The sequence below is a fragment of the Bombyx mori genome, chromosome 17, assembly GCF_030269925.1.
Source record: "Bombyx mori chromosome 17, ASM3026992v2".
Classification (NCBI taxonomy): Eukaryota; Metazoa; Arthropoda; class Insecta; order Lepidoptera; family Bombycidae; genus Bombyx; species Bombyx mori.
The window spans coordinates 15,552,402-15,578,367 of NC_085123.1; the positions used below are offsets into that span (position 1 = coordinate 15,552,402).

Genomic DNA, 25,966 nt, shown 5'->3' on the forward strand with positions numbered 1-25,966 from the left:
TAATCATTAACAAATTTTTAATAAATCAATTACATTTCATACACATACATAAACATAATTGTTCACCACACTTATCAGGTACATATCTTTTTCATACATTTAAACGATCAAAGACTAGCACTTTATAATTAGAAAAATACTTTTGATTAGCCTCATATTTTAATACTAACAAATATTTTAAATTATAAGTACATCGCAATCTACATCGATAAGAGATCACTTAAAACTGTAAGAGCGGTCAATGTGACGACGTTTTTATCGTCAACGAAGGCAGAAGAAAGGCTTGCGTCGCGGTAAGTGCTAAGTACTCCGGCAAAGACATTCCAAAAAATTGCTGTCTTTCTAAAAGAACTTTCATCTCATCTCATCTTGGTGTGCCACATTATATTCTATCCTATTCTATTACTGAATTTAATTCATTTTTTTATAAAAAGGCAGAGCTTATAGCTCAGATTAATGTAATCCTAAAGTTCATTATGGAATATGTTAAGTCTTCAGTATTTAAAGCTCATCGCATTGGTATAGGTTCCAGTCCTGAAATAAAAACAAATTAGCAAAAGTTCAGATACAATTTTCATCATCATCATTATAAACAGTGAGATCCTCCTGACGTGAACATAGAGGCCAAAGTTAGCCAAACTGCCAGATGTCAAGGTACCGATACCCTTTGTCTGTGATATCTTCAACTTATTATATTATAAATAATTCAATGGAAAAATGGAGGCGATATGAGACGATATGATTTACTGGTGGTAGGACCTCTTGTGAGTCCGCGCGGGTAGGTACCACCACCCCGCCTATTTCTGCCGTGAAGCAGTAATGCTTTTCGGTTTGGGCAGTTCGGGTGGAGCAGCCGTTGTAACTATACTGAGACCTCAGAACTCATCTCAAGGTGGGCGGCGGCATTTACGGTGTAGATATCTATGTGCTCCAGTTACCACTTAACACTAACTGGCTGTGAGCTCGTCCATTCATCTACGCAATAAAAAAAAATACATACATCGGAATGCGTTTTAATTGTAATCATTATAATCCGAATGTACTTTAGCCACTTACCTGACCACCATGTTTCATTACATAACAGTAATAAAGCATCTTGTGTTCCCGGGAGACACGTACCTAATATATGCTGGTCAATGCTGGGTCCGTTCACGAACCGCCCAGAGAAGCCGGGGTGTATGTCCTCGAAGAGTTGCTTGTGGCTCTCCTTGAAGTTCCACAGCAGAAACCTGTGGTTCTGCTCGAGGTCTAGTATCGTGGAGATCAAATTCTGAAACCCGCAAAATTATAATTTGCGTAATTACTGGTGGTAGAACAGCTTGTGAGTCCGCACGGGTAGGTACCACCGCCCTGCCTATTTCTGCCGTGAAGCAGTAATGCGTTTCGACTTGAAGGATGGGGCAGCCGTTGTAACTATACTTGAGACCTTAGAACTTATATCTCAAGGTGGGTGGTGCATTTACGTTGTAGATGTCTATGGGCTCCAGTAACCACTTAACACTAGGTGGGCTGTGAGCTCGTCCACCCAACTAAGCAAAAAAAATAAAGTTGAAAGATTTAAGAAATCCTCCGTAGTCGAACTCGACTCTAAAGTACCAGGGACGCAGGAGCGGGGGGAGCTCACCTCGGCCACTCCGTAGTCGAGGCGCTGCACGTGCCGCGCGTCCAGCACCGCCACGTGCACGTGCTCGCCCGCGCGCCGGCGCAGCTGACGCGGCACGTGCTCGCAGCACGCGTACGTCAGCGTGCCCAGCAACGTCAGAATTATGCAGTCCTGGTTGCCGACCTGTGCAAACCCATTATGTTGATAATAGAGATATAAAAGCTACATAAAGTGCTTACAGCTTTAATTGCATTTGTTGCAACGAAGGGCTCGACGAGTAAATTAACCCACAGACACAGTCCACTGAATTTCTCGCCGGATCTTCTCAGTGGGTCGCGTTTCCGATCCGGTGGTAGATTCTGCGAAGCACGGCTCTTGCTAGGGTTCATGTTAGCAACAACGTCAGGTTTGAGCCCCGTGAGCTCACCTACACGTTAGGGCGAAGCTGATATAGCCTCTTAAGGCTATCAGCATAGGTAGGAAAAAAAAACATTTATAGCTTACAATGAAATGGGTATTGAGAAAGCTTCGAGTGCAAGAACTTTCCACACTCAATTTATAAGCCCTCCACGATTAGACCCAGTTCTACTTAATGTGATGTATGTATGTAAATGTAAAACGTAAATGTGTAAAAATGAATATATATAGTAAAATGAATTAAGAAAAATGTATAGATATACTGTAGTCCGTTGACTTCCATGACGCTATTGAAAACAAACTCAAATCAGCAATGGATCACATATCGATTTTAATGGACAATTTAAACATACGACCTTGTGAATAATATTCATCTGCCATTATTATCATGGTCATGATTTAAAGAAATATTATAAATAACAAAGGAATTCTAACATAAATGCAGTTTTGCGTCAAGCTAAAGGCCATTCATAGCGCACGACGTCGTATGTGGTTAGTCAATCTATGGTCAGGTTGTTTTAGCCTCAAATGACGTCACGCGTAATAAAAGTGCGATATCGGCCGCGTCATAACAAGAGCTATGCTCAGCCTTCGCACGGGGCAACAACCTTTGATCATAAGTCGATTTTGGCAGCTGGATTTTTTGCGAGGGTCACTTATACACAACATGAAAGCGTTGTCACCGCTATCCTCGTGAAGTCCACCTCACCTTGAAGAGTTGATGGTGCAGGTCGGGGCGGGCGGCGTGCGCCAGCGTCCTGGCCACGTCCAGCCCCGCCCCGCACAGGATGCCGTACTCCAGCCCCACGCCCGCCCCCACCAGCACCGTCAGCGAGTACACCGCCAGCTCCAGCTCTGCGCAACGCGGAGGGCGGTTGAGCAATAACATAGCCTTTATAGCTCCAGTCCGTAAATGCCTTACAAGTATTTGGAGAATTTGCAGTGCTCTGAGGAATTGTTTGAGATGATCCCATCATCTCGTTTTTACCATCGCACCACCACGCAGAGTATAGTTCATCCATACTACCTGGAGCCACTGCTTACATCCGCAGTGCGTTTCCAGAAATATTTTCTGCCACCTATGTACCATCCGGCTTTGGAATGAGCTCCCCTCCACGATGTTTCCCGAGCGCTTTGACATGTCCTTCTTCAAACGAGGCTTGTGGAGAGTACTTAACGGTAGGCAGCGGCTTGGCTCTGTCCCTGGCATTGCTGAAGTCCATGGGCGACGGTAACCACTCACCATCCGGTGGGCCGTATGCTCGTCTGCCTAAAAAGGCAATTAAAAAAAAAATTTGAAAATTATTATGAACCATTTGAAAATTCTTGCTATATTCAGATTACATTATCACTTGTCCTCAAAAGGCTCATTTCGGACCTCCATTCTACTCCTCCCTTCCCCACGCATTAAAACCTAAAGAAAACTCTGCAAACTTCGTATAAAGCATCAACTCACTGCTGTTCCTCCACAATTTCGTCACGAGACCGAATTCCGTGATGGAGGTCATGGCCACGATGATGATCCCGGCTAGGACCGTTTTCGGGATGAAGAAGAACGCGTCCGTTAACAGAGTCACCGCGAGGAGGACGAGACACGCTGGAAGATGAAGGGTTTGGTTACATTGTGCTTGGCGCTACGGAATGACATCGGCTCGCACGGCGCCGCCCGTCAGCGTGTTTACTGACTGATGATGTCACAATCAGAAGCACAGGCGGACAGGGCGATACTAATATAGATGATTTTTTTTTATTGCTGCTGGTATTCAGTGGTTACTGGAGCCCATAGACATCTACAACGTAAATGCGCCACCCATCTTGAGACATAAGTTCTAAGGTCTCAAGTATAGTTACAACGGCTGCCCCACCCTTCAAGCCAAAACACATTACTGCTTCACGGCATCTCAAGGTGGGTGGCGCATTTACGTTATAGATGTCTATGGACTCCAGTAACCATTTAAGACCAGGTGGGCTGTGAGCTCGTCCATTTATCGAAGCAATCCAAAAAAAAAAATTGTAAAATTGCGGCGATATATACAATACTGTCGATCACTTTGAAATCTCAAAGTCTCCCAGGGCGGAGCGGTGCCGGGGGGTCAGCGAGGAGGACGGGTTATCCTAACCCATGCTTTTTTTTTATTGTCCATGTAGGCAGTCGAGCATACAGCCCACCTGATGGTGAGTGGTTACCGTCGCCCATGGACTTCAGCAATGCCAGGGGCAGAGCCAAGCCGCTGCCTACCGATGCATCAGCTCGTTGAGTTTCTCGCCGGATCTTCTCAGCGGGTCGCGATTCCGATCCGGTAGTAGATTCGCGAAGCAGCTGCTCTTGAGTTGTTAGGTCTCCTTCGGAGGCGCTCAGGCAGTTGTTAGCAAATCCCACCAATTCTGGCTGAGCCTTTGTTCGCCCACCTCTCCTGGTGAAACTAGAAAGGTCCCCGGGCCACCAGTAATACTTCAAGCATAAAAAAGAGGACGGGTTACCTTTGAACAGGGATCCCGCGGGGGTGGTGACGCCGCAGGCATGGTTGATAGCGGTGCGCGTGAAGGAGCCCGTGGTCGGCATGCTCTGACCGAAGCACGACAGAATGTTGCAGGCCCCCAGCGCTATCATCTCCTGCGTGCCGTCCACGGGCTTGGACCCAGCTGGTGAGGGAAACTGATCTTTATTGGCTTCTCCTGTATCTATCTATGTACATAACAGATTCACGGACCAATCAAGAATCGATGACAATACAATAATAATGTCATTTCATTGACCTGGTATCCGGACAAAAATCAAAAGGATAAAAAATAACTTTTTTAAATTTTTTTATTGCTTAGATGAGTGGACGAGCTCACAGCCCATCTGGTGTTAAGTGGTTACTGGAGCCCATAGAAATCCAGAACGCAAATGTGCCACCCACCTTAAGGTCTACCCGTGCGGACTCACAAGTGGTCCTACCACGAGTAAACACTATTTTAAGAGAAAACAAGAGACATACTCTAAAAATACCCAACAAAATGTCAGCGTAAGAATTAAAAAGAGCACCCGAAATACACTTACCAAATGCTTTGGCAATGGCGACGCTCTCTAATATAGTGACCAAGGGCATCACCAGGCCCTCCGCTCCGAACACAGCCAGCATGTCCGTGAAGTTCAGAGTTCGGTTCCCGACCACGGTACTGAAGGGGGGGGGCCCGAAATGGGGCAGACCTCCATTTATTTTACCTGGTTGAAGACAATACGACATTGCACAATATATGGACACGTGCGATTGGGAGCAGTGATATAAAAAAATCTCTCTTTAAGCTTAATTGAATCATATTTGAAAGTAAATTGTAAATTTTATCAAAATGCAATATTTAGATAATTAATACATTAGAAAGAGAGAGAGACAGAGACAGAAAGAGAGAGAGAAAGTGGGAATAACGCTTTTTCATTAAAGTACCAGGAGAGCATAAACGGGAAGAGCTGCTCGCAATTCATCTGTTTTTGAAGTTATACTTCTTTAGGCGCGTTATGAAATATTGATGAGAGTGAAATTTTATGATGCGCGCGCACCGTGACACAAAATTAACAAAATCTATTGCCCACTAAATCGCTCATTACAATACGACCGGCGTAGCTTGGCAAGTCTGAATATTTCCGCAGGTGAACTTTCACGCATGTACACTTGTAAAAAAAAGTTTTATTAGCATTCATTTTTTAGTAATATAAATGACAAAATTATTATTTAATATGATTCATACTAAATATTGTTAAATTATTAACGTTAAATATTTATTATTAATTATTTAATATTTAAAAAAATATATATAAATTTTATAAAAATAAATTATAACTTCTTACGCGCGTACATAAGTACACGCACACTTTTTTTTTAGATAAGATTATGGGCTTCCCGAAGTGGTAACCGAAGCTCATGGACAGCAGCGAGTGAACGACATCGATCACTTTATGAGAACAAGAAAAAGAACTATATAATATGTCTTCCCAGAGCTTCATATCGTACCAAGGCAACATAAGTAACAAGGAATCCTCTAAAACAAAATTTGTATTTTGGTAATAATTGTTTTATTTATCTATTACGATAAAATTACTTTGTCCAAATTTGATTGTTCTGTCCGAACTCAAGTCTCAGGTTTGGTGACGAAATGTTTGTGATGATGTCCATGGACAAATAACCGTTTTTGTTTTCATTGGAAAAATAAGTACTAGGAAAGGATGAAGAGTTAACAGGTGTACGTCTTAAGTTTTATTACGGGAACCACCATTTCCACTGGATACGAACTAACCAATGTTCTATACAATTTTCACTATAATCTTAATGAAAACAAAACATATTTCAACCTCATATCCTAAGATGGTGTCTGCTTACGTCAAGTAAAGCAAAAAGATGTGGTAACTGATACAGCTGATAGTGACAGAGAAAGTGGAAGGCAATAGGCCAAGAGGTCGGAACCCAACGTGTTGGACGGATCAGGTATCGCGTCCAGTACATACTGTTGAGCGTCATGGGTGATCCTCAGCAGTGATACAATTGAACAATTCATAAATGTTTTTTCTATGGGATTTTATGACCTGGTAACTAAGACCTTTAAGTCATATCTTGTTTTAATTTATATTCTTAATTTTATGAATTTTTTTAATATGGAATGAAATGAAATGAAGGTGATTAATTTGAGAAATTAATCAACTGGGATGAAATTAAATGAAATGAGATGATATGGGATGAAATATAATCTCAGTAAAATGGTGGTCGTTTACTGAGATTTTTTCACTGGACTTTCTGGAGGAACCCGAGAAGTTACGTCCAGCGACTTTTTTTAATTTTCCCACATTTGTGCACTTTCACAGATATTAAACTGTTAATAAACCACCAATATTACACATTTAAAAGAAACACTAAATAGACAAAATAAAACAAATCACACAACTTCACTCATCGCGTTCCCGCCAAAAAGTCCATTCATAAATGTCAAGATGGCGGCAGGCGCGGTGTGATGTCTGCGAGTTCCATTTAACACCAGATCCTCACGTCGCGCCGTAGGGCTTGAGACCAGTCGACGATATACGGACCTGTCAATGCGAAGGGCGTCCAGCCTTGCACGTACAGGATGTAGGCGAGGATGGAACCGACAAACACGACCAAAGCGTTCCTAGCCCTCAGCACGTACACCCAGAGCTTGGCGAACCGGACCCGGCACGAAGATGAGTCCGGACCCACCGGAATCGTCGCGTGCTAACAAATATTAATAAATATATATATTCATATACCAACATTAGGTAAAACTGCAAGACAAACAACTCAGGTCACAATCTTGTAGGTTTAACGACGAAAGGAAGATCTTCTACCGAGCGCGTGATATTGCTCGGTAGACCGACGGTCTGTATATTGTTGTTCGGAACTTATATATATGCAGGCTTATCTTGAAAATGTCGTAATCGAGGTTCAGGCATCTGTCAATTTTCTTGCGTTGTATGATGCATTTACAATATTTGTGTTCGAAATCTTTAAAAGAACCACTATTATTTTAGTTTTGAAGTGAAACTTCTTTAGGCGCGTTTAGAGTTTACTGGTGGTAGGACCTCTTGTGAGTCCGCGCCGGTATGTACCACCGCCCTGCCTATTTCTGCCGTGAAGCAGTAATGTGTTTCGGTTTGAAAGGTGGGGCAGCCGTTGTAACTATACTTGAGACCTTAGAACTATCTCAAGGTGGGTGGCGCATTTACGTCGTAGATGTCTATGGGCTCAAGTAACCACTTAACACCAGGTGGCCTGTGAGCTCGTCCACCCATCTAAGCAATAAAAAATAAATAAAAAAGAGTAAAATTTAACTTGCGACAGATTCGTTACGGTTAGAGAGAAAAGATACAATTTAGGAAGAGCGAGAGTGAGAAAATAGACACAGCGTCTCGCGAACCCCTCGACCGTGCAAGACCAAGAATCGACCGTGGAGAGAGGGAAAGGACAAAGCGAACTAGGTCGTTTCTCTTATACACAGCATTCTCTATTATAAGAGAAATTTGATTTAAGGATGAAAAATGAAGAAAACCACAATACTACACACCGCAAAAGAAGTTTCACTTCTTCCACGTGCACCAAGTTGCCCGAGCATCATTTTTATTGTTATTTAATTGTAATTCTCAAGCTTAAAAAAAATTCGAAATAATTCTGATAAAGATTTTAGGCTAAAGTAATAATATAATTGTATTGTCATCGATCCTTGATGCGTCTACAAATTTTCAAGTGTATATTTTATTATTGCTTAGATGGGTGAATGAGTTCACGACCAACCTGGTGTGAAATAGTTCCCGGAGCCCAGAGACATCTACAACAAAAATGGCGCCATCTAGGTTGAGATATAGTTTTAAGGTCTCAGTTTTTACAGTATAACGGCTGCCCACCCAACACCACAAAAAAAAGTACACCAAAATCCAAACATCATTCCAAATATACCACGAAGTACATCGATTCTCATTTCAGCATTAAACCAGCAATGTCAATGTCAAAGTCGCAGAAGCTAGTTCAAAGTCAACTCACCTTCAACAGCATTAATGATATTATCGTGACCACGCCCAGCAAAGAGTCATTTAGCTGAATCGTTGTGATGTTTCTGAAGAAGTTAATGATGGCCTTCACGAACGTATTGCCCGAGGAGCCTGCAAACGTTTACAAAACCACAAATTTCTACATAACGTCATTCAGGATTGAATTGTACAAATGGTATTATAAAGTCGTCGTGGCCTAAAGGATAAGACGATAAGGAGCGATGCGAGTGTGCCGGTGTTCGAATCCCGCAGGCGGGTAACAATTTTTGTAATGAAATACGTACTTAACAAAAAAATTACAAAAAACAAAGATTTTTTTTATTGATTCCAAATGTACTTACTGAGCTTCTTAATCTTTAGGCCATGACGACTTGAAGACAATAAAGTAATAATATCGTGTAATAAAAATCAAAAAAAGCAAAATTATAATTTCCGTAATTACTGATGGTAGGTAGGACGTCTTGCGAGTCCGCACGGGTAGGTATCGCCAACCTATCTATTCCTACCGCGAAGCAGTAATGCAGGATGGGGCTGCTTACTGTTCAACAGGCACTTAGACCTAACGTCTCAAAGTGTATGGCAGCTTTCACGTTACGATATCCATAAGCTCCCGCAACCACTCAACACCAGTTTCAATTCCGTGTTGCGTCCCCTGAGCTTACCCACACGTCAAGACGAAATAGTCTCTCAAGGCTATCAGCATAGATAGGAGAAAAAAACAACACCAGATGCTCCTTAGGTTCTTTCAAACATCTACACAATAAATAAGGCCGTCAGCGCAAAAGTGGCCTAACCCACATTTTTTTCATAATCACGCTTCTATGTATATTGCAATTTATTTAAAATATAATAAATTTTGATGCAAAACCGGCCTATCCATAGTTTCACCCATACATAACAGATGGCTTTGTAAACATTATTTCTGCGCGTATTTTTTTTGCCTACTCAAATTCAATTTCATGAAAACTTAAACCTCCATTTCTCCATAATAACTATGGTAAGCTTAGGCCACTTTTGCGCTGACGGCCTTAAAAAAATGTTACATAGTGAGACTGTTAGGGATCATTCAGTCGACTTCTTTACCGCCACCGCTACACCGGTGCGCTCCTACCCAATACCTACAAGCTCCAAGAAAGAATCCCCGCATCTGTCTTTTCCTTATACTCTGATATACCTGTCTTAACAAGGCAAGAAAAAGTCCGCGGTACAATGCAGCAGATCAGTTTAAGTCCCTCGCAATGCCACCATTACCACTCGCCATGAGACGAACCGTGATCTCATATAAGCCTCAGATCTTACCAGAAACTCCAAACAGGGATCTCAGCTGGGATGCTCCGATTTGAAGCGCCGCGGCCGTTGTGAAGCCCGCTATCACCGGCTTTGATATGAAATCTAATATGAATCCTGGACAAACGTATACACACATCAGAAGCGTTCGTGACCTATTGCAATTAGAAGACGTTGGGATTCAAAATCATTTTGGAAAATACCAATTTTTCTTATAAATAATGCACGTAACATCCTTTCAACAACAACGTCTATGCCGGAGAATAAACAAAATCAAGTAATCTATACAATTTTTTTTTAATATAGGTTAAGACCAAACAGTTAAATACCAATATTTTTTTTATTGCCCTTGTAGGCAGACGAGCATACGGCCCACTTGATGGTGAGTGGTTACCGTCGCCCATGGACTTCAGCAATGCCAGGGGCAGAGCCAAGCCGCTGCCTACCGTTTAATACTCTCCACAAGCCTCGTTTCAAACAAGGGCATGTCATAGCGCTCGGGAAACACCGTGGAGGGGAGCTCATTCCATAGTCGGATGGTACGTGGCAAAAAAGACCTCTGGAAACGCACTGTGGATGAACGCAGTGGCTCCAGGTAGTATGGATGAACTCTACTCCGGTGGCGGGCAATTTCTCCTTTGTTTATGAACTGAATTTTCGGTATTAATTGTCGAAAGTTTAATGTTATTAATTTGTTTGAAAATAAACAGTTTTCAAATCTTCACTAACAAAATAAAATAGTTAAATAACATTAAAATGAATGTAAAGCTTGAGATTTCAGTAAATATAATCGAATTTCACTCATTAGGCAAATACTTATAAAATCAAACACGCTCTCTCTCTCACTTTCTTTTTCTTCTTCAAACTGTGTCCACCCAATGTTGAATGTCTCTTTAAATGCACTCCATTCTTTTCGTTCTCTTCTCGTATCGCATCCAGTGCTTACCACCTATTTTGCCCATTTATCATACCATCAAACACGCATTTCTTTTTAATTCCGTAATTACTAAATCCAACGTTCGACTTATTTTTGCCACTGAGCATTAACGCGTTGTCCGAGGATTGGGAGAGCATTTATTACAATAACATTGAGACGTGTTCCCATGAGGGGGCGCATACTCCAATCTTTCTTTTCACCTAAGACGAAATACACTCACCCAGTTGTAAAATTCCAAACAGTAGGACTATACACCCGGACAAGAACGAGGCCAAATATGCGAAATCGTCGGAGTACGCTACGTACTTAGCGACGAGAGCCGATAATATGGCGGTCGGGCCCAGGGTAATGTCCTTGCAGCTTCCAAATAAACTGTAGACTATGCCCGGGAATATACTGGAATACAGACCGATCTGTAACAAAAATGAAGTACGTTTAGTTAAACACCGTCCTGTCTGTAATCAATGTTAATCTATGGTCATTTGATTTTGGTACATGCTAAAACGGAATCAGTTCAAATCAGTGATGAAATCGAAATTTCTAAAGGTATATTTTTCTCGAACATTCTATCAAATATGTTCACGGCCGTAAAATCTAAAATAAATTTCAATTAGGCTACCCGTCACGTATATACAGAATTATAACCAATAAAAACTTGTTAACAACGTGATATATATTGGATATGACAAGCTTCGTACTTATATACCCAATCCTGTGGACCGAGTGGTAAGAAATCGACGTCGCCCTAAGCACCCCATTACGGATCCTCCCGATTCATTAACGGTGCTTTTAGGTACCTCAAGCACGGGTCACCGTTCTCGCCGAACGCGTCGCTTGCGGCGAAGGGCTCGACGAGTAAATTGACCCATATACACAGCCCACTGAATTTCTCGCCGGATCTTCTCAGTGGGTCGCGTTTCCGATCCGTTGGTAGATTCTGCGAGGCACTGCTCTTGCTAGGGCCAGTGTTAGCAACACTTCCGGTTTGAGCCCCGTGAGCTCACCTAAACGCTAGAGTTAAGCTGAAATAGCCTCTCAAGGCTATCAGCATAGGAAGGGAAAAAATTACTTACTTGCGGGGGTAGGCCAGCGATCATTGCGTAGGCAATGCCTTGAGGTATTGACGTGAGGCCGACCGTTATACCTGAAATGGCAACATAAAACATGAAATGTGCGAAATTGGGGAGGCGTGGGCGGACATGGGAGCTCCAGGTCCTCGTTTGACGGTTGCCGGATGCAATTTTTTTCTCTACCTATTTGCTGGTAGCCTAAGGAACTTGTGGGAGACTTAAATGACGAAGGGAAAGATCTTCCACCGAGCGGGTGATATTGCTCGGTAGACCGACGGTCCGTATGTAGTTGTTCCAAGCTTGTATATATGCAGGCTTATCTTGAAAATGTCGTAAACGAGATTCAGGCATCTGTCAAATATCTTGCGTTGTATGATGGGTACCCGCCACAGACTATTCTAGTTTCTCACCGAGGGGTAGGTGAGCGCACAGGCTAAATCTGAGAGAATTTGCTAACACACTAGCTCTAGCAAGGGCTCTAGAATCTACCACCGTATCGAAATCGCGACCCGAGAAACTCAGTGGACTGTGTCTGTAAGTTAGTTCGCTCGTCATATTCTTACGACAAGGAGTTCGGAGGATGGTGACCTGTGTTTGAAAAGCCTAAAAGCACCGAGAATAGATCCGGTGGATACGACAAGACATGTTGTCGGATATAAAGGTTGGCACTAAAAGGTTGGCAGTGCTAATTTTTGAACAAATATTATATTCCCGTATTCCTTGCCAGAATTCACAAATTCCATTTTTTTACTAAGCGATCTATCTTTGAAGGTACCTTGTTCGTTTTTTTTTTCATTGACAATTTATTCATAGAACTTCATAGACATTAATGTATGATCTTTTCTGTATTCGTCAATAAATGATGCAGACAAGACTATTATTTTAAAGTAAATATGTTGAGATATCGAAAATTGCTTTGTGCCTTGCAGGTCTTAGCAGTGAGATGCCACACTATGCTATTGGAAATAATTAATAATTTTTGTTACCGTCTCTGAGGCGGTCTCACAATAAAAACATTTTATTTAATACAAATATATTTATGACCTAAATATATAGTTAAGTAACCTATATCTATATATATATATATATATATATAAAAATGAATTGCTGTTCGTCTCGCTAAAACTCGAGAACGGCTGGACCGATTTGGCTAATTTTGGTCTTGAATTATTTGTGGAAGTCCAGAGAAGTTTTAAAAGGTAGTTAAATGAATGAAAATGCTCGGAATTAAATAAAAAGAACAATTTTGTTTTTCCTTTTGATATGTCCCCCGTCTAACGGATTCCTTTTTTTTAAGTTTATTTTATAGAAAAGTTTAGGTCTTTTATTTATAGATTGCGGCACTACGAAGTCTGCCGGGTCAGCTAGTTAATACTTATAGATTCTTTTTTTGTCTATGCTATGCTGTGGTGAATTTATTTATGTTTTATAGGAAACTTAGTATGTCCATAAGCTCCGGTAACAACTAATTGTCTTACGGTCCGTGAGCTCTTTCACTCAATTACGTAAATAAACAAAAATATATATGTAAATAAACGTAATGAAATAAAACAAAACACACTATCCACGTACAGCATGCGTGTCAATGTTTAGGTAACATCTGTTTTCACTTGCAGCCGCACAAAAACATGATCGGTGTATTTTATTTTACAGAATTGGGAGTCGTTCTCTAACGCGAGTTAAAAAACCGATGATGTCCTCCAGATGATGTCATTAAATCGTATCGATCGGCTAGCAGTTCCGCGATCAGTAGAATACATTAACAACAAACATATATATAGCGACACAAAATCTCGTGTGTGTGTCAAATACATAGTAGTGTGTGTAACGTTTTCTTTATTGATTTAATGTATCTTTTATGCATTATTTAAAAAAAATATTAGCATTGTGCACTGCTTCTCTATATCATCACTACATAGTATAAAACAAAGTCGCTTTCTTTGTCCCTTTGTATGCTTAAATCTTTAAAACTACGCAATGAATTTTGATGCGGTTTTTTTTTAGGAAAGGTTTATATGTATAATAACATCCATTAAATAGTGGAGAAATCAATAATAAATTACAGTTTCCGAAGCGAAGCGAGGGCGGGTCGCTAGTTCTCTATAAGTGTGGAAAATATCATACTCCTCCGTCCGCGCAATTTTCTTAAAAAGGGGTACAAAGTTTTTGCTTCACGTATTATTAATATCACGTATAGCGTTTTATTCATAGTACTAACTAGCATACTGCGATAGTTTCCTAATCACGCAGTGCGATACATAATTCTGGCCAGACTTGGATCTCAGGATGGGTTCATCCTCATCAGCCTGCGGCAGTCCACTGCTGGACATAGGCCTCCCCCAAAGCTCGCCACTGAACCCGATCTTCGGTTCTACGCATCCAGTTACTGCCAGCTGCCTTGCGCAAGATGGGTTACTATATTCTAATTATGTTCATATAGGCTAAATAGAATTTTTTTTTAAATGGCTCCTCTATAACGCCCGAACAGTCAGTGTCCACGCCAAAAGGCTCTGAGTAATGTGCGGAGAGAAAAGCTAAAAAAATATATGGCCTCACCGGCAATAAGATCCCTAAACAGAGATTCCAATGTATAACGTGGAAGCCATATCGTGATTGGAAGTCTTATCTTCCACGAGCCCAGGCCGCAAAACTTTGCCGCTGTTTTCCTTAACCGGCCCCTTGAGGGTTCCCCTGAAAAAAAGAAATATGGCATTAGAGTACATGAATCATTATTAATTAATACATGGATTGCGGATGCACACGAAGGTTTTCAAGCCGCGTTTGAGGATCTTGTTCATTACAAGTCCGGATTATACACGATGAGTGGTTTAAAGATGAAATTGAGATGATGGGATCAAATCAAACAATTCCTCAAAGCACTTGTTATAAAAACTACACTGTATAGCTTTAGAAGAAATATAGCCAAATTGAGTTTCCAAATAATTAAAGAAAATCTTTTCTTTTTTCTTGTACTATTTAGGCGTAACTTGTTCGATTAAGTAAATTGGGTTTCTTTATTTTAATTTTTCAAAAAATATTTATCATTTACCTAATTCACCATTCATCTTCATATTATATGCAAGTGAACACTTCGGGTCTGAGATGATTTTTTTTAACTAACACGTACTATTTGTATGATACCGCATAAGAGAATGAGCGTTGTAACGAGAAAGTTAAAGATAGTAAACAGCGAAGGGGAATATAGACGATTACATAAGGTATTTAAGTAAGGCCGGTGCTATAGTGACAGCGATGTAGCTTTGCGTTCGTGGCACAGATATGCGCCTGCAGTACCTACTTAACGCAGTTTCAAAATTGAGTCTATGGCGGTAGCAATCACAGAACACAAGATATTTGACAGATGCCTGAATCTCGCTTACGACATTTTGAAACGAAGCTTGCATATATACAAGTTCCGAACAACATCACAGGGACCGTCAGTCTACCAAGCAATATCACCCGCTCAGTAGAAGATCTTCCCTTTGTCGTATATAGCCCTACAAGTCCATACCACTGTTTCGTCAAGTCTGCTCGGTCATGATGTACACGTTGGCAGGCTGTTGCCAAAATTATCAACACCATGATAGTTGAGAAAAGCCATATATTCAACCAAGGGGGGGAAGAAGTCGACCGAAGAAGACATAGATGGAGTGTGTGAATGACGATATGAGAGAGAGAGAGAGGAGTGAGTGTTGAAATGACCACTGATAGAAGAGAATGGAATAGAAAAATTCGCTGACCCCACTTAGTGGATAAGGTGGAGATATAGAAGAAAAGATACCGAACTTCCGCAAGCTAGTGTAATACCGGTCACTCACATTCGCACGAATACGCAAACCCGCAAGTGTAGGACGACATTTGCAAATGATTATGCAAAGTTTTCTCTGCATTCGTGGTTTTCCAAGCTGTGTCGGTTTTTTAACAAACATCAAAGCGCGCGAACCGCGATCCTTTGCGTAGTCTCCCACACATTCGTGTGACCAGTTGCGCCCAGGATTGCGAAGGCAACGGACGTTTCGCTATTTTCATAGATCGTGACGTCTACTGTGTAGCGTATCTTCATCAAAAGAAATCCCATAAAAACAGCATGGCTGTTAATGATGTCTGGGAAAGAATTCAAAACTCTTTTTCTCTTCAATGTTCTATTGACGAATTAAAAAGGAGGAGAAATTCGTGAGACATTCGTAAACAAGTGTAGGAGGAAGTGCAAACGGGTTCGCAAATTGAGTACCGAACCCATTTGCACAGCCGCTAAGTTTGCGAATGAATGTTTGACGGCCATTCACATGCGCGCAAATATTCGTACATTGTACGTGGTGGCCGGCATAACGATATACATCGCTGCAACATCGCTAATTTAGTGTAGCACTAACGAACTCTCATCATTACAAACTCGTTTTAAAGTATAATCCTTGCTGATATCGAGTGTTTGAGTAGTCTGAGCATTTTAATTATCCCCTTTATGACTGTTAAAAACACAAAATTATTATCTTAATTTCATTCGATTAACTTTTTCTCCGAGATTATAATAATACCTTAGGTTGAGCTTTCAATTATCCCCGTTTAAAAAACTACAGTCGCATTAAACATAGTTAGATACATTGTTTGTTTTTCTATATCGGCAACATTAGCCTCCAACGGTAACTGTAGCTTACGGACGACCTACTCAGAGACATGAAACAACGTCATGACTTGACCGACATCTTACAGAAATAAAGGATATCTAACTTTTAAAATCGGTACATCTGATTTGTCAACAACAGAAGCAAGGCGGATGTAGCTAGCTGATATCGATTAATAATTAATCGATTTTCATATTTATGTCTATTTATGTTTATGTCTACACTAATGTTTTATTTCAATGTTTATGGGTGGAATTTCTCAAAATGTATATGTAATGTAGTAATAGTAAATACCACAATATACTCGCCGGTTCTTGATTTCACATACAAATCGATTGGTAGTTTACGAACAAGACAGTGACATACCTAAGCGTGGCTATATTCCCAGAAAAATGCAACGTATTTCAATATTTCTAAATTACAAAATTGAACGCGAATAAAACCTAGGGGAACAACAAATCTTAACTGAAGACATCAGGGTCTTCCCCTTATCCTAATTTCCAACCCTAATCCTTCAAGGCTTTGTAGTATGAAGCTCATTAATTTGATGTTAAAATTTAATAAATTTAATAAAATCAAATACATAACCCATAATCTAAAATAACGGCTATCCTCTGGCATAGCAGTTTCGGTACGGAGCTTGCAACGAAATCCAGCCAAAACATTATCCAACATATATCAAAAGCCAAAGTAAGTCTGACAATCGTCGTTTTTTCTTCTTCTTCGTCGCTTTCTTCATTACTGAAGGTCGTGTCCTTGACCTTGGTCGTGAAACTTGACCGTGGCCTGTCTTTTGAGCTGTTTCCATCTCGTCCGGTCCTCGGCTTCTCGTAAGGCGGTTGCGACGGTTTCTGGGTTGGCAGCCCAGTTAGGGCGGTTGTTGGCCGCGTGGTCTCTTTCGTTGTTTTTTACTTTATCCCAAAATCATCTAAGATATATATTATACGTTTTACTTTTTTAGAAACTCAAACGACCCTTAGAAACGCTTAAAGAATACACGCACCATACGTTTTACAACGACACCGATAAGACGAAATCCTGCAGGTAATGTAGTAATACAAGCTGTGGCGCGTAATGTAATCATAGTAAAAACGAAGGAGACAGAGGTTGTGCGTGCCGCTCACTGCAAGACACATTTATGGAGACGAGATAGGTACGTTTCATTGTATCCTCTTAATTTTGTTTGCACGGGTAGGTAGCTGAGCCGGCTGTAAACTCTTCTGTTTATTTACGCACCATTGAGGGAACGTTTATTGACGCAACGTGAAAAATATCAATATCCACTGTGATGGCGTCCAAAAATTATTAGTTTGTTTCATTGTGGGCCAGTGTTTAGCTTGAAGATAGATAGATACGCTATGACCATCAAGCTTCACTTCCACGGACCCTTACCTGCTGTAGATATTTACAGACAAAAGAAACACAGTTGGTCACTTTCGCAAGTTTCGTATTGTACCAAATGTCAAGGGGGTATTTCTAAAATGCTTAATGTTAGATTTCCACCTAGAGAAGATGACACTCATAACTTGTTCCCTGAGCAGCAATTGTCAGTGCAATAATAGTCAATCAGTAAGTATATACAGTCGGCATCAATGCGCCACTTTGAGAAAGAGGCACGACACGAAAACCCTCTTGTCGTGGCCGCCGGTAATTACATACCCGATCCTGTGGACCGAATGGTAAACAGTCGACGTCGCCCTAAGCACGTCATTACGGATCCTCCTGATCGATTAACGGTGCTTTTAGGTACCTCAAGCACCGGTTACCGTCCTCGCCGAACCCGTCGCTTGCGACGAAGGGCCCGGCAAGAAAATTACCCCATAGACACCGCCCACTGAGTTTCTCGCCGGATCTTCTCAGTGGGTCGCGTTTCCGATCTGGTGGTAGATTCTGCGAAGCACTGCTCTTGTAAGGCCCAGTGTTAGCAACACCTCCGGTTTGAGCCCCGAGAGCTCACCTACACAATAGAATAGCACTGATATAGCCTGACAAGGCTATCAGCATAGGTAGGAAAAAAGACAACAATAGTCTTCAATTTGTCAATTTGTTGTGCGAAATTAGTTAAGATTCTGAAGAAAAATTTAACACTTTACGGTAGGTGACACCGGGTGTCAACGTTTAAGTTTAGCTTCTACCTCTTCTGATAATTTATAAGTATGGTAATAATAGAGGTTAAAGTATGAAATTGCCGTTTTATTGTAATAGGTACTTCGAATTGACATAGAACTTTCATGGCTTGAGATTTTTGAAACTTTTTCTAATGGTACTTATGAGGTTATTCTTTTAAAAAATGAGCAACATTCGATTATCGACTTTCAGTTGTTTTTTTTTATTCAGCTTAGACAAGAAAGATGGATACTTCGAAAATTCGAGTGATCTTTGAATCCGAGTTCCGACGCGGAACTAATGCTGCAGAAACAGCTCGCAATATCAATGTTGCGTTTGGAGAGGGGACTGCTAATGAACGCACCGTGCGATTTTGATTTAAACGCTTTAGTGATGGAAATTTTGATTTGAAGAACGAACCACGTGGAAGATCACCCTAGAATTAGCAGGCATGGTTTAACGTTACCTTACCATCAATATTGACTCATTTGCGTCGAATCAATGAAATAAAAAAATATGAAAAATTGGTGCCTCATGATTTGACTGATCTGCAGAAAGAAACGCGTGTTAAAACTTGTGTTGCCTTGTTGAATCGATACAGAAATGAAGGAATCTTGGGTCGAACGAACCCACTGGATCCAACAAAAAAATGTGTAACAAAATACAGAACTAACTAATGTTTCATTTCTGTTTGCAAATGATTATCTTGTCGCGTAAACCGCATTATCATTCCGCGACACAGACGAACTTTACAGCCCGGTGAGGTTAATAACAAAACTACAATGTAATTTTATTAACGAAATTAAGTGTTTTCATAAATCTTAAACTCATAATCGTATTTTACGACGCTCTTTAAGAGTTGTTAACATAAAGAAATTTTAGATAGGCAAGTTTATAGTTGTATATAATAAGGCAGTGTTGCCCTTGGATGTTAAGGCCGAAATTTCTTGAGTGGATGTCAGTTAAGGTCATTTGCAGAGTGAAATTATGCACGTTATGGTAGACAGCGGCTGGGCTTTGTCCCTGGCATTGCTGATGTCCATGGGCGATGTTGACCACTCACAATCAAGTGGGCCGTAAGCTAGTCTGCCCACAAGGACCATAAAAAACCGCTTGTATGCTATTCACTACAATCGTGGTCACGAATCTCCGATATGATAAATTATGATTGAAATATTACGGGTTAAGGTATGAAATTGCCGATTTGTACTGAAAAATTGAATTTTTTTTTTTTTCATTTGACATATTTATTTAATCAAAATATCTAATCGAAATATTATCTATACATTGCTTTGCGATAGAACTCTGGTGATCTAGATTCTACAAACTGTGTGAAAGCATTTTGTACGGCCTTTTTTTTTTTCGGCTAGGAGGCCGAACCTCCTACGAGGTCCCCGCGCAATAGGGGCGCGCGGGGTATGTGAGACTCAACGATCTGCATGGTGATGTGAGCAGACCGCGGGCCCAAGGATTTTAGGGCCCACCCACTAAACGACTCCCCTGCACACTTACACCCGACGTCCGATCCCCTCCGAGGTCAGAACCCGGATGAGGTAGGGGGATTACCGCGGTGAACACTACAACCAGACGGCGCGGCTCACCTCAAGGACGCCCAGCCGACGGAGCCTTCGAGGCGAATCAAAGCCTCTGAAACGTCAGCCGTCTCGGTACGGCAGCCCGTCAGGCCGCCCAGACGGTGCCGCTGGTGTCCCGGAATACCCCGCTGGACCAAAACGAGCCTGCCGGGCCGGGACGCGATACACGGACGACCGGTCGCTCTATTACTCCACGGCAGCGCGCCGCGCGGCCTCTACCCCCTCAGGTCGTCCCTTGACCTTCACCGGGGGATTACTGGGAAGAATTTTTTTTTATCACGTAGAAAATTGTCCAAGTCACGAAAAAATGGTAGTCCGTTGGAGCAAGGTCTGGCGAATACGGATGGTGAAGAATGGTTTCTAATTGCAGTTCCTGTAGAGTTAAAACGGTTTCTCGTGCTGTATGAGGTCTCGGGTTATCATAGAGCAATAATGGTGAAGATCAATTCATGAATCGGGGCTATTTCACTGCAAGTTTTGCTATCATTGTACAGAGTTTGGCACAGTAGACATCTGCCGTTATTGCTTGACCAGATCGGAGAAAGCTAGAATGAATAACACCATGCTGAGATCAGAAAACAGTTACCATTACCTTTTTATTGGTAAGCTTTGCTTTAGGACACTGTTGCGGCGTTTGACCTGGGGTCAGCCATTGCATTTTTCGCTTACGGTTATCGTAAAGAATCCACTTTTCATCACATGTCACAATCCGATCCAATATTGCTTCATTTCTGTATAGATTCAACAAGGCAACACGTAGTTTCAACACGCGTTTCTTTCTCAAGATCAGTCAAATCATGAGGCACCCATTTTTCTTATTTTATTTTATTAATTTGACGTAAATGAGTCAATATTGTTAGTAAGGTAACGTTAAACCACGCCTGCTAATTCTAGGGCAGTTTGGCTCCGATCAGCTTCCACAATCTCTTTCAATTCATTGTTATTCACATGTGTGGGTGGTCTTCCACGTGGTTCGTTCTTCAAATCAAAATTGCCATCAGGAAAGCGCTTAAACCTAAATCTCACGTTCATTAGCAGTCCCCTCTCCAAACGCAGCATTGATATTGCGAGCTGTTTCTGCAGTGTTAGTTCCGCGTCGGAACTTGGATTCAAAAATCACTCGAATTTTCGAAGTATCCATCTTTCTTGTCTAAGCGGAATAAAAAAAACAATTGAAAGTCAATAATCAAATGTTGCACATTTTTTAAAAGAAGAACATCATAGGTACCATTTGCAAAAAGTTTTACTCAAAAATCTCAAACCATGAAGGTTCTATGTCAATTCGAAGTAACTATTACAATAAAACGGCAATTTCATACTTTAACCCCTCCTATTAAATACGAGCGCCGACGAAACGGTCACGGGATGACGGAATCGTCCTTGAACACACAAACACTCTTTAGTATTCGAAACGTCCGGAAATAATAATTCAAGGGTGAAAGGCTATTCGGTTTAAGCGACATTTTTGCAACATTACAAGAGAGCCATTCAATGTTTATAAATTTGGAAAAAATTTCATGACAAAAAAAACTTTTTCCACTATTTTTGAATGAGGTACATAATTGAAGTTCAATTAAAAACATCGAATTGTTCATACTAATACCAAATAAAACGAACGTTTAATTCAATAGAATAACGTCGGGTATTACGCGTGTCACATAAACCAAATAGCCTACCAACCAAATAGCCTAAGATAATGACAATAAAAAACACGAGATTGTATGTATCGTAATCATAGACCTATATAGTAATCGTAATAGTCATTTTCATAATTTTTTTAAGGGATCCTATGACCTGGTAACTAAAGCCTTTAAGTTATGCCTTATTTTAATTTATATTCTTATTTTTATGAAAAATGCTAATATGGAGTGAAATGAAATTAAATGAAGATGATTAATTTGGGACATTAATCAACTGGGATGAAATTAAATAAAATTAGACGAGACGACATGATATGGGATGAAATATAATCTCAGTAAAATGGTGGTCATTTACTGAAATTTTTCCAGGGGACTTTTTGGAGGATTCCGAGAAATTACATCCAGCGGCTTTGTTTCATTTTCCCACATTTGTGCACTTTCACAGATATTTAACAGTTAATAAACCACCGTTATTACACATTTAAACCTGAAGAAACACTAAATGGACAAAATAAAACAAATCACACAACTTCACTTCTCGCATTCCCGTCAAAAACTCCTAGTTTCCATTAATAAAAAGCTTTTTATGACTACCCACTTTTATTAATCAATGTATACTTGGTTTCCTATAAGCTGGTGCCTATCTGTAGGTGCCTCTGTTCACTCGAGAACAGTGAAGCAAACAGTGCTCGTTGAAAAATACAAGATTTCAAAGGAAATAAGACAGGAAACGGTAAGAACTAATTTTGATATATACTGTTACGATACCCTATAGTTCCTAATCCTAAACCTTTCCCAAACAGCATCAGTACTCATGTTCCTTTGTTAGAGAACAATCCCTTCCTTCTCAGGCAGTCCTATTCCTATAACAATACGATACAACCCAAAATAGATATACACAACTGACTTGTATTTGTAAAGACAATATGTGACAAAAAAACCATCTATAGTGCAGTTTTTTACCAAGTTTAATGCGCTATTCAAATTCTTATATACATAATAAGATTTATTATAATAAGCTGATTTGCAGTTATGTATAACTTTGTAGAGATATAACTAACAGTTCTGTGAGTCAAACTGTGCTGTGCTGTTTTAGCTAATTTACATCATAAACAGATCCAAGTTTATATGAATGAAAATTTTTGATGTACCATAAAGAATGCCCTATCTATAAAAGTGAAATCGCAAGCTTAAGTTTACCATATATTTAAAGCCATAAAATTATTTTTTCTTTAAATATTCATTTATTCAACTATTTGCCTATTTATATTGTTTATAATTGCATTCATTTCTAAAATAAAATACACTCTTTAGTACCTACAAATTATTTTACATTCTGTTTACAATTAACGATGGATTATAAATAAGTTATTTTCAGTGTTATACTAAAATTTACATCATCACATTCATTTTATATTTTTGGGTATGACTGATTCGTATCAAGCAAGACAAGAGATATTCCAGAACTTTATGTAAATCAAGGAAGGAACAAGTTTTTATTTCCACTAATATATTAATCTTTATGTTTTCACATAATAATACTAATAAATTGCTTCAAATCAATGAAATAAGATTAATATGTTTCGTTCTGTTATTGATTTTATGGAAGTTTTTGTTTATTTATTGCACTCAAAGTTTGTAATCTTCCAACAAAAATGAGTAAGATGTAAGAGCCTACCTGTTGTTTGAAAGTAAGTTAGAAATTAAATCAATATTCAAAATTGGGGCACCCTAAAAATACTTGAAATTGGCTTTTATTTAGTGTACTGTTTTGTTCGACTTGTTTTTTGTATGTTTGGATTGGAGTTTGATTCCTAATCTGAGTCTGAGTGACCTTCCTCAGATTATTTGGTGCTTGGATGGTGATCCATAACACATATGTATATAATACAGGAACATGTTTACTCAATCAACATTTAATTTACACAACATACAACTTATGTATGTAGATTATATAAGTTACTAAGTGTTGGCCGAGTCTAACACTAAGCAACTTCTAATCACTTTTAGTGTAAAACTTATTAAATGATCTAAAATATTACAAATACAAGCTTTTAATTTTCTTAAAATAGCTGAATATATTGGTTTAAATTTTCTTTTTAATTAATATTTTAATCCCTGAAAACACTTCAAGTCTGCAATAGGTACTTAAAATCAATAAAAAAACAGTTAAAATACATTACATATATACAGCAATTTATAAAATATGCATTTATTAATGTCGTTCTCTTACAAAACACAGGTTGACGTGCTTAAACATCTTATTTTTGACATTTATGTCGGATTTCCTAATATCATGAACTAGGTCAGCTAAAATTCGATTCGAAATATTTTGTTGATAATTTTACATGAACTCACCCAATAAAGGGCGTCTTGGATCGTTGAGGTCCATTTCCTGTTAGTTGCTACGGTTTTTAAGTCATACGGTCAATTGTTATCTATTATTTATGATAAAGAAAACATATTGTTTGCTTAATATCATATTGAACTTAGGTCTATGATTGAACTTTATACGTTTGTTTTGATAAACATACAATTTGTTTTCTGTCAAACTGACAGTGACAGATGACAATACTGTTACTAACTCAATGAAAGAGAAAATCCGTTCATGAATCAGAAATGTTTTGTTTTTATGTAAAGACTCAGTGATAAAAACTGTGTACTTTTAATACCTACCGGGAATGTTTTGGAACTTAGCGTATGGTTTTAGTGACAGCGTTGAGTCTTCTTCTACGATTCGTGTCTGCGAGCGACAGCGAACACACATGATGACACATTAGGATCGCTCAATACGAATGCACCGGGTGACTTTTCTTTTAGGCCAAAATGATTTAAAAAAAAAAAAACCACAAATTCAATTAAAAATAATATACGACGACGATATGAAAGAGAGAGAGAGAAATGAGTGTTGAGATGACGGCTGCTAGAAGAGAATGGAAGAGAAAAATTAGCTGTGCCGATCCCACCTAGTAAGATAAGGTTGAGAAAAAGAATAAAAATAATAAACTCTCTGTTAATAACAAATAAACTTTTTTTTCGTTATTGATATTTAATATATACCTTTAAATATTTAAAGATGTAAAATAAAACAATCAAAGCATGAAGATATTCCATATATACGAGGAGTGTTCAATAAATAATGATAATGCAATACATTTTCCTTGGAGAGAAAAAAAACTGGGAGGCACAGTCCTACCATTAGATTTAATAAATATTAATAATATTGTTACGCTGGCAAGAGTAACGCCATCTATCGACGACACGCAAAAACAAAACGAGACAGAATTTCGGAAAGCTGTTTGGGTTTGTTACAACAGAATCTTGATCGATTTTTGGCTTTATTCATAACTGTGGACGAAACATGGCTCTTCCAAAACAAACCTCTTCCAAGTCATGGACCGTTTTTTTTCATTAGAGATGACTCCAATTCCGAAGAAATTTAAGTAAAGCCGGTCATCCGCCGGTACAATTATTGACGGTTTATTATAGAACAACCAAGGGGTAGCCACTATTAGCGGGACTTTGTACGCTGAATATTGAATGAATGCGATAAATATTTAAAACAAATATAATACTAGAAATAAAAATAAAAATAAAAGACATGCCTACTGAGTTTCTTGCCAGTTCTTCTCAGGACGGAGGCTGGTTTTTGTGAATTGGCGGTAGTTCTTTTTGACGTTCAACAAGTTTGTACTTACATTTTTTTTTTTTTATTTGATTTGTTGTACAACAAAGTTGCGTGACGAAATACGTAAGCAACGGCGTGACAAACTCGTTTTTTTTTTGTTTCTCCAAGATAACGCCCTCGTGCATAAGTCCAGAGTTGCGATGGCTGCCATTCAAGAAATCGGCTCCGAATTGATGTACTATCCTCCATATTCACCAGACCTAGTTTCTATTTTTTTTATACCTATGCTGATAGCCTTGAGAGGCTATTTCAGCTTCACACTAACGTGTGTAGGTGAGCTCACGGGGCTCAATCCGGAGTGTTGCTAACACTGGCCCTAGCAAGAGCAGTGCTTCGCAGAATCTACCACCGGATCGGAAACGCGACCCACTGAGAAGATCCGGCGAGAAACTAGTGTTGTCTTCCTATTTATTCGTTTCAAGGAACATCTCAAAGGTTATAAATTTGAAGATGATAGCACAGTAGTCGC

General features: G+C 39.7%; 2 protein-coding genes across 5 annotated transcripts in view; one reads left to right on the forward strand and one right to left on the reverse strand.

The window, feature by feature from the left end:
• LOC101746547 (sodium-independent sulfate anion transporter) lies at nucleotides 1-24,352 on the reverse strand. Of its 4 annotated transcripts, none has more exons than XM_004933561.5 (14): nucleotides 24,168-24,350; nucleotides 14,403-14,537; nucleotides 11,850-11,920; nucleotides 10,997-11,189; nucleotides 9,852-9,956; nucleotides 8,545-8,663; nucleotides 7,080-7,242; nucleotides 5,064-5,228; nucleotides 4,502-4,663; nucleotides 3,477-3,617; nucleotides 2,730-2,875; nucleotides 1,625-1,786; nucleotides 1,120-1,270; nucleotides 1-534 (listed from the first exon to the last, which is right to left on the reverse strand). In XM_004933561.5, exons 1-14 carry the CDS (start codon nucleotides 24,199-24,201, stop codon nucleotides 509-511), a joined length of 1,773 nt encoding a protein of 590 aa, XP_004933618.2. In that variant the 5' UTR covers nucleotides 24,202-24,350; the 3' UTR covers nucleotides 1-508. The 4 variants fall into 4 exon arrangements, with proteins under 4 accessions (XP_004933618.2, XP_021208574.1, XP_012552155.2 ...); XM_021352899.3 differs by lacking the exon at nucleotides 24,168-24,350 and adding an exon at nucleotides 22,165-22,306; XM_012696701.4 differs by lacking the exon at nucleotides 24,168-24,350 and adding an exon at nucleotides 14,896-15,280.
• FMO3 (flavin-dependent monooxygenase FMO3) overlaps nucleotides 22,342-25,966 on the forward strand; it is a 37,042-nt gene continuing 33,417 nt past the window's right edge. Inside the window, exon 1 of the mRNA XM_038016623.2 lies at nucleotides 22,342-22,542. The gene's annotated coding sequence lies outside the window, so the exon portion shown is untranslated. The remainder of the gene's footprint in view (nucleotides 22,543-25,966) is intronic.